This window comes from Oculina patagonica, unplaced genomic scaffold, assembly GCF_052425735.1.
Source record: "Oculina patagonica isolate OP01 unplaced genomic scaffold, crgOcupat unplaced38, whole genome shotgun sequence".
NCBI classification, from domain to species: Eukaryota; Metazoa; Cnidaria; class Anthozoa; order Scleractinia; family Oculinidae; genus Oculina; species Oculina patagonica.
The window spans coordinates 40,543-50,020 of NW_027558232.1; the positions used below are offsets into that span (position 1 = coordinate 40,543).

Sequence of the window (9,478 nt, forward strand, 5' to 3'; positions counted from 1 at the left end):
ATAGCTTGTGAACTTTGAATTTCATTCTCTAAGAATCTGATAAGAAATTGTTGCACCAAAATCATTTACACCTTATTGCAAACTTTTGTGTTACTGCTTCAAATATCTTATCAAAAGAAATCTTTTCTAACAACACCAAACATCGAAAACCAATTTCGCGACTTACAAAATGGCTACACGTGAGATTTTGCCTATAATTTGTGAACTTTGAAATTCATTTTCTCATACTCTGATAAGGAATTATTGTTGGTGTTATCACGGATAATTACTTACATCTTTACTTTTAATAAAGGGTAGGAAATAAACGCAATAGGATTTAAATTGTTCTGGTAGTCGATTTTTGTCCAATTTAAATAAATATTACTCGAATTCATAGTGGATTCCGTCTTAAAAACACTTTGGTTAAATTTTTATGTAGTCATTACAGTCACGTTATATGACGTACTGGCCGACACTGGCTAAATGGCGGACGATTCGAAGGTAAATATATTTTAATTATAGCACTAAAACATCATTTTTTTATGAATGCGCTTTCGTAATCTGATGCATCAGCTGACAGGATGCCTTATCTTATCTCAATAACTATATTTTGCGAATCATTTTTACTTTATATAGCCTCAAGAAGAAGATTGCAGCATGCGGGCGGCGAGAGCCCTAGCGGAAATGAACTGTTGTGCTAGATGTTGTCTGCGTCTTCTTGGAGAGAGGAACATCTCTTTATACGAAAACTCTCATGAGGTAAAAGGATTCAATCTTACGTCAAGTGGATCGATAGTTAAGATCATAAATTTATTGCATTTAACATTGTTTAGCAAAGTCATGCCCGAGTACAGCTGTTTAATACTGTAATGGATGGAAGGGTAGCTTTCTAACAAAACGAATCAAACATTGATTCATTATAACCATATTCAATCAAATTCCTTGATTCAATTTTGTTTACTTAAAACTTTTAATTTCTGTAGCGATTAAATTATCTAGACTGTGGAACAAGGCTCTAGCAGTGTGAGGCTTTTATCAGTTAGGAGGACTATGATATTAAACTGAATTATCTTTCGAACATCTACTTGTACAGCCTGAGCAGATCTAGGGGGAGGGTGTTGGGGTGTGCACCCCCCTTCCTGAGATGACCTGAGACTCTCTAGTAAAACTGATACTCTGCCAAAAAAAGTCAGTTACAGGGGTGGTGAATGGTCCTTCAAAAAAATGCGTGTCTTGCAAAATTTTAGCCAAATTTCAGGGGTCTTGTCATCTTGAATTTTTCTTTGGTGCCTTCTTGGAGTCTTGATTTCTTTTGCAAGGCTAAAAGGGTCTCCAGCTCGCAGAAAATATATCAGTCTCGCCGTCTCACAAAGTCTTGCATTTACCATTCGACACCCCTAGTTATGCCATTCCTCAGGGACGGCGGAGCAATTTTCCAAGTAGGGGGGCTGACTTGAGACTTGAAGTGGGGGGGGCTTAAAAGACCCTTCTCTTAATAAGTCTTTATTTTTTCGGAAATTCTGGGGGGGGGGGCTAAAGCCCCCCAGCCCCCTCGGCTCCGCCGTTCCTGTTCCTTAGTGGTGCACCCCTCCTAAGAAAAGTCCTGAATCCACCCCTACTATACCATCTCCCCTTAGCACCTCTTTTTTTGGAAAATAACTGTTGAATAAAAGCACTTGGGGTTATTTTTGTTTCTTTAGGCAGATGTTAAGATAACTTGTATAGCTTGTCTTGGCATCTTGGAAAAGAGCAATGAAAATGTTTACATTGATAAGGTGAGTTAATGATGATGATGATGGTGGTGGTGGTGTCATCGGTGTTTTTCAGTAAGGTCCTACAAAATATTAAAGTTTAAATTTCAATTAAGAAATAAAGAAAAGTTTAAAAATTTAGGACGTTTTCTGCCAACCATTCGAGCAATCAAGGCAAAAATGAAGATACCAGTACCAAAGAAATCTCATAGCATGGTAACTGTTTGAGTACAAATAATCAAAAAGACTGAAACAGAAACCTGATAGTAAACAATTTAATTGTCATGTAGGTAACGTAAGCAGTGTATTGTACTGTAAGTAGAGTAAGCCTTGTATAGTAAGTAATTAGTAAAGCATTGTATAGTAAGTAATTAGTAAAGCTTTGTATAGTAAGTAATTAGTGAAGCTTTGTATAGTAAGTAATTAGTAGTGAACATGTCACCTTGTAAGAATCGTTCTGTGTGTGTGTGTTGCAATAAAAAAAAACCTGATATAAGCATTTCTTTTTTTTTTTTTTCTTTTTTTTTTTTATTGCAAGTACTTACAACATTAAACATACAACATTACGATGATTACAAAATATAGATGTCTAATTTTACAAAAGGAGCTACTTTACAGTACAGCTTAGACAGTGTGAAAAAATAGTTACAAAAATTACTCTACTTTATAAAGTCAATACTACTAATTGGACTAGAGTCCAATAAATGCAAAAAGAAAATAATAACAAATAACATTGCCTATAATCGTTAACAGAGAGAAAACGAAAGAAAATGAACGATGTAGCGAGAAACAAAAACAAAAGGAAACTAAATGCTTTGTAAAAAATTCCATTTCTTGATATATATAGTTATCGCATTTACCGGATTTGATAGCAATATGTTTTTCTAATAATAGTTTGTCGCGAACGAGGGATATGTACTCGTTAAACTGAACTTTATTTTTTAGGCCGGTGTTACGGTATTAAAAGTATTTTCCTAATATAATAAGATGGTTTAGGGCTAAACAACCACGAGTAGAGTCCAATATACCATATAGGACATCTAAGTTCGAAAGATGGACTCTTTTCCTACTATGAACATTATACCAATCTTGAAAATCTACCCAGAAAGATTTTGCTTGAGTGCACTCTATAAAAAGGTGCCAGATGGTATGGAGCTCGGTAGGGCAGAAAGGACAAGTTGGGGAGTCAACTTTCTTCATCTTATGTAATAAGCTATTCGTAGGTAGGATGCGATGAATGATCTTGTACTGGAACATCATCATTTTGGTTTCTTTTGTAGCGTTAAAAGGTAAAAGATAAACCTTACACAGATTGTTCTTCTCTACCCCATATTCAATAAGTTTCCTTTCTGCTGTGGGGGGAGATAGCTTTTCCAAGGATAACAGTTTTTCATAGAGAGTTTTGCAACTCAACGAATCGCTTATTGAATCAAGGGGTTTTATGGGTAGTTGGTCGTTAGAGTTTAAAAGCTTTTTCCACGAGCGAGGGAAAGCAGAAATGATGCTGTAATACTGTAGAAAATTAAACTTAGTCTTGAATTTTTCGCAAAAAGAATTAAAAGATAGAAAGTGATTTTTTTCTGTGTTAAGTAAGTCTGATATGTGCGTGACTCCAGCCTGATGCCAATGTGAAAAATAAATCTATTTTTTATTAACAATTAGAAACCTATTGTTCCAGATTACTTGCTCTAGTACCTCAGATTTATTTTGAGGGTCGGTCACAGTGATTTTCTGCCAGTGGGCTATGATGTCTTTGTAAAATCTTGGGAGGTGTTCACTTAGGCAAAGAAGCTTACAGTCATAGTTACACTGAAATAAGAAAGTGCCACCGACGTTGGCAAGGAAAGAGGTTGGAATATATTTCCATGGAGCGTCGTGGTCTGAACATAGGCGGTTTACCCAGTTTAGTTTTAGAGCTTTGTCAAAAATGGGGAAATCTTTCATTTCTAAGCCACCTTCTTTTTTAGATTTTATCAGAGTCGACTTTTTGATTTTCGCAGGTTTGTGGCTCCATACAAAGTCGAAAATCATTCTATTCACTTCTTCAGCGAATCGTAGTGGCGTTTCCATGGAGCTGCAGATGAATATGACTTTTGAAAGGGCTAGAGTTTTAACAATGTTTATTCTTCCATAAACAGAGATATCCCTTTGAGACCAAAAGTTTAAAGTCTTCTGTAATTTTGACAGCTTGTCGAAGAAGTTTCTTTGGTCTGACAGATTGTCATCGTACGAGAAGTGTGTACCTAGAGCGTGGACAGGTTCATCTGTCATTTGAAGATTTAAAATTTGGTCTTGATATAAGCATTTCTAATATTATGTGCAAGTTAATAATAAAAGCAATTATTGTTCAATTTGTTATAATAATATTGTTTTTTAGATGCAATCCTCAATCAAGGCTGCTGGACACCAATTTGAGAACTTTATGTTTACTATTTCTTTACCACATTCCATTATTCTTCGACAGGTATGTGTTACATGCATCCTGATAGTGAACAGACATAACTTGTATTGAATTATTTTTGTTGCTCTTTTCTGCTGTCAGTGGAAGATCTAGATAAGCAAAAGTGCTCTTTATGCTGGGTTGATTTTTTTACTGTTTTGTTTTTAATAATTCAACACATGGATAAGTTTGGGGAAAGAATTAAAAATCTTAACTCTCAGTACATGCTAAGTAAAATCCAATCAAGGTCACCACCAACAGAGTTTTTGTCTAATTCATTTCTGTTCATATTACAGCATTCGATTTCCTTATTTCTCCAAGAAAATTACAGGTATGTTCTGTTATGTCTATCTTTTTAGTCTTGTCTGTAAATTACCTTATTACATGAAATTTTCGCGACACGTTAATTTCGCGATTTTGAGGTGCACATATTTCGCGACACTTAAATTTCGCGATTTAGCGGAATTTTGTATTTTGAATCACATTAATTTCGCGTTTTTGAGTAAGACACAATACACATTTCCGTGGTAGTATTATTTAACATGCCCTTGAATTAAATAAAACAACTTCATCAAAGGAACAATAACGTCAAAATTAACAAAAACGCAAGGGCGGGACTAAATCTTGTCAATAGCAACAACAAAGTTCCCACTATATCTACAAGTAGATGATGCTTGTACGTGCCTGAGTTATTGTAAGTTCTTGAGTCAATTGACGACAACATCCATTTACATTGAAGATTCTTTCCTTCAGTGGTACTAAAACTAATCTTTCTTGATTATTTACATAATGTGAGTCACTTAATTTTTGTGTCATGTTATGTTCGCGACACTTATTGTTTGCGTCACTTTAATTTCGCGATTTTTTTGGAATAATGTATTCGCGAAATTAACGTGCCGCAAAAATTTCATGTTATAAGGTACCTTTTGAAAATAGCTGAAGATCACAACCAACATCTATACCCTCCCCTCCCCCCTCCCCCCACCACACACACACACCCTGGGCTTCCATACAGCATTAAATTTGCCAGTACCAATTTAATATACACCTGGGTGGAGAGAGAGAGGCACAGAGAGGCAAATTGTAAGTTCAGACTTTGTTTCTGGGCATGTTTCCTTTGTATTCATTTATAATAAAGAATTCTACCAGTAAGAGGAAAGTGTCTAAGGTTTGAACCTAGACTGCACAATCCAGATTCTTGTATGCTATGGCACTTCGCCTCCCATGCTGGACAAACTAGTTCCAATAATGTGTGACACTGTCAATGACCTTGGTCAGACTCAATCCCTTATCATGTGATCTTACCAATGCACTACATAGATGCCAAGTTTATTGGTTGGTATGGAGTGAGAAATTGAATTGCCCCGAAGGGCAATAGTCAGACGTGACAGACCCAGAGGGCCGAACTTGTAGGGGGGTCTGGGGGTATGCTCCCCAAGAAAATTTTTAAAAATGTAAGTTGCAGAGAAGCAATTTCCTTCATTCTGGGCAAGCGTTTGTTGTTTTTAACCTCTTCTCCATTCGATTAGCGTTCATCTCTACCAAAGTAAAGCTGAAAGTATATCTCTTTATTTAAATTAATGAGACTTTTTCCTCAATTTGTAGTATTTTTAAAAAAAGCGTGATATTTTGTCTGAATGGCGTGGTTGCGTGAGATTGGGTCAAAAGAGTGAGTCTCACGCCAAAAGCGTGAGACTTGGCATCTATGGCACTAATTAGTAGGCCACCATGCCTTCCAAGTACATCTTCTGTAGGAGAAGTCAGTTAATTTTCCACAGGATATATTTTGGGACATCTTTGTTAGAGGGCAAAAAATGGCAAGCTAATTAAACAAGCTTGCTTAATTAGCATGAGTTGAAGTCGACTGTAAATCAACACTAACAGTACTCTTTTTTTGTTACACATAATAGCTCCATTTTTGACAAAAAGGAGTTGAATGAAAATCCAACAGTCAAAGATGTGTTCAAATGGGTTTATGGACCAACCCTTGAAAAAAGCTTACAAGTTGATTACAAGCCATTGGTAAGCCATTCGTCAAAACAGTTATTGTAGCTGTGTCGTACAGTGTGATCCCATGGAAGAAATGGAGAGTAGGAGAAGACATTGGTTGACAGAAATTTTTCCCACTGGAATGTCACATAATAGCTAGGTAGCCTGCATAGCTGGCAGGTTTTGGAACCGAGTGTGAGTGTTGTTTATGGTGAATGGCAGAGACAGCTGTAAAATTATGAGGGAATTGGGAAGTGCTAATCCTGCCAGCTACATGTATAGGCTACTTTATAGGTAAAGAAACATGCCACTGTGAAGTCTAGAACAGGGCTGTGGAGACTCTTATGTTAATCCAGCAAAAAGGCAAAGTGTACTCCAGTTAATGTTAAATTAGAGATTGAAGAAGCTTTCCCAATGGAACACTTATGTGTACCAGGACTAAAACTGGTCACTGCCCAGCATATTGCCTTAAGAATTTTGCTATTTATAACTAAGTTTTTTTTGTATGTTTTTTTGTTTTGTTTTTTGTTTCCCTTTCATCCTGCCTTCATTTATGAGAAATAATCCTTAGTTCTGGTTCAAGTGATTGGGTTAAGTCTACAGAAGTTGTCATACTACAAGGATATTGTTTTTCTTGTTTTATTAGAGTCCATTCAAGATATCACTGGCATTTACCCATAAAGATGGCGAGAGAGAATTAGAATTCCTGTAAGTGTCTCTATGCACTGCAGCTTTATGACACAGATTGTAGTACAAATTAATGTGGAATATCTTTTATAACATCATGTTGAAATATATAGTACACCCCACAGTCTGTTTAAATTTTGTTTCTTTTACTAAAATAATTAATGTAGTCTGAATCAGACAAAGATATACGAGTAGCCTGCGAGCAGGCTCACCTTGGGGCAAGCGCGAATATACCTTGGGACAGGCGCGAGTGGCGAGCGTAGCGATAAGGCAGGGAGTGGCGCCAATAAAGTGAGCCTGCTTTGATCTCTGTATATATTTTATTTCTGCTTTGCCTGAGCAAAGTGAAATACCATTGGCCAAAAGGCGAGAAAGGTGAGAAAACTGTCAATCTGTTTCGTTTGATGAGGTGCGATCAGATCCCCACAGAGTCGTTCAGTTTGCCACCGCAGTCGTCAACAATCAGCAATAATGGAGAGAGAGTCGAGTGCGTGTATTTCTAATGTTTCAGCAAAGTTCTAGTCTGTTTCTGCTTTATATTTTAACCTAAAAAAGGAGCAGGATACCCTGTTAAAAGTTTGTTCATGAATTGAGATGTACTTGCCGTTTTGTTTGAATCGGTCTTCGCTTTCTTCGCATTTGATTCCCCTTTCCGCAGCGCTTTAGCTACAAACGAATACAGCTGGTGCATATTTCTTATTTTCCGTGCACAAGCCTGGCAAACTCTATCGGATTTATTCGCGGAGGCTGTCACTTGTAAACCAACATGTTAGCACAGTTAAGCGATGATAACACCGGCGAAACCTTTCTGCTTTGACGCTTAAAACAAATTTTCTGTTGCAATCGCACGAGCAGACTCCATATTATTGGACTTTTAACGAACACACACACAGTCGGCAGTAATCTATAACCGAAGGAAGAAGAGGTTTTTTCAACATGCGGTTTTTTCTTTGGTGCAACATTAAAATAACCGACATTATGGAAAGTTTGCATTGAAATTTTCCCGATAAATCTGAAACCGAACAGGCTTATTCGCTGTCAACGTTCCTGTACTGTCAAACTTCTATTTCCGGTGAAACTTAATTGGCTTATCAGTGTTCCTGCGGTTTTCGGGGTGGAAGTGAAAAATTAGTAGAGATCGATGCAGGCTCACTCGCGGCTGACGTCGCTCACCTGTCGCAGCTTCGCCGCTCCCGTGTAGCTCTCGCGGCTATGCCGCTCCCGTGTAGCTCTCGCGCGTGCCCCAAGGTGAGCCTGCTCGCAGGCTAATATATGAGTGTCCATGTTTTTTTAATAGAGTGTTGGGTAGTATAAAGAGCCGTAGCAGTGTTTCACAAGTTATTACCTTTTATATTTTGCATGCCGAATTTTAGAAACATAAAAATAATGTCCTGTAAATGTGATACTGATTAAGACATGCTGATAGCATTTTCAGTTTGATAGGCTGATAAACTGTTAATACTCTTTTTGTTAAAATAAACAGAATCGAGCCACCCAAGTCAAGACTTCGGCAAAGGCGAAAACGGCAAAAGGTACATTTAGTCCATCATTTTAGAATTTTATGTATTTTTATACTGGTTGTAATGTAAATTTCATAATTACAGTCTGGGAAACAAGCGCCAGTTAATGGCAACATCACTTCTCTGAGAAGTCACTGAGCCTGCTTTTTTCGTCCCAGAAGTTGCTAAGCAACATGACGTATTGGTACAACTGTAGGCACGATTGTTTTCGGCTTACTCGTGAGTGCCTGTGCTAGTTTTTGATTGGATGAAATAATTCGGAAATTCTTAGAGTGCTTCAACAAAGATTTGCCAAAACCGGCACTTATTCCCCTGACTGATTAATCGTTTTCTATGATAAAAATAGTATTTGGTTAAAGAAAAATGTTTGTTCTGTTTTGTTTGGCAGTACAATCCAGAAGAAGGAACAGCGACTGCAGCTGGTGTGAAAAGAGCACTCGCAGAATTGACAACAGTCGATCAACTGAAAGGGTAGAGATATACTCTGACACCTTTGCCAACTGAACTAATCAAATTTGGTTTTTTAGAACTTTCTATCACTCTTATCTTTCTTCATTTCTGTATTGTAGGTGTTTACATGTTTTTGTGGGTGGTAAATTGTTATATCTTGCTGTTCTGTTGGGTTGAATTATTGTTTCAGAGTGGTGGATTGTCCTCCAAAGTCACCCCAGTCTCCTAGCGAGCTGTCAGAGATTACATGTGCTCATGACTCAATTTATATCGCAGGTTTGTCATCTTCAATCAAATTTCAATCACATCTGAAACTAAGCTTTTTTAATGAGTACATTTTTAACTTAATAAAGTCAAATTGAGGTCCCAATTGACCAGCTTCCAGTGGTTTCATCCCTATTGTCACACATGGTAGTGTGTTTGCACTGAAATGGCAAACATCATATCAGTTTGGATCTTGATGGGGCCTGAGTTTTTTTTTATGACCTTTTTGCCACTGTATACATTGTAAGCTGCTCTCAGACTATCCAGTGAATTTTGAGGAAAATTATATAATTGCACTTCCTGACTTCCTTTCAATTTTACATTTTTCATCTAACATATAAACAGGATAAATAGAGGATAATACATGGTTGCACAGAGATAGGAAATTTATCTTCGAG

General features: G+C 37.1%; 1 protein-coding gene across 1 annotated transcript; it reads left to right on the forward strand.

Moving 5' to 3' along the window:
• Positions 1-391: 391 nt before the first annotated feature.
• LOC144640608 (tRNA pseudouridine synthase Pus10-like) lies at positions 392-9,147 on the forward strand (the record flags this gene model as incomplete). The annotated part of the gene is made up of 10 exons (XM_078499704.1): positions 392-480; positions 616-738; positions 1,680-1,754; positions 4,108-4,194; positions 4,467-4,501; positions 6,081-6,192; positions 6,806-6,867; positions 8,330-8,378; positions 8,755-8,837; positions 9,007-9,147. Coding segments are annotated over exons 1-10 (785 nt in total), but the record flags the coding sequence as incomplete, so codon positions are not given.
• Positions 9,148-9,478: the final 331 nt, after the last annotated feature.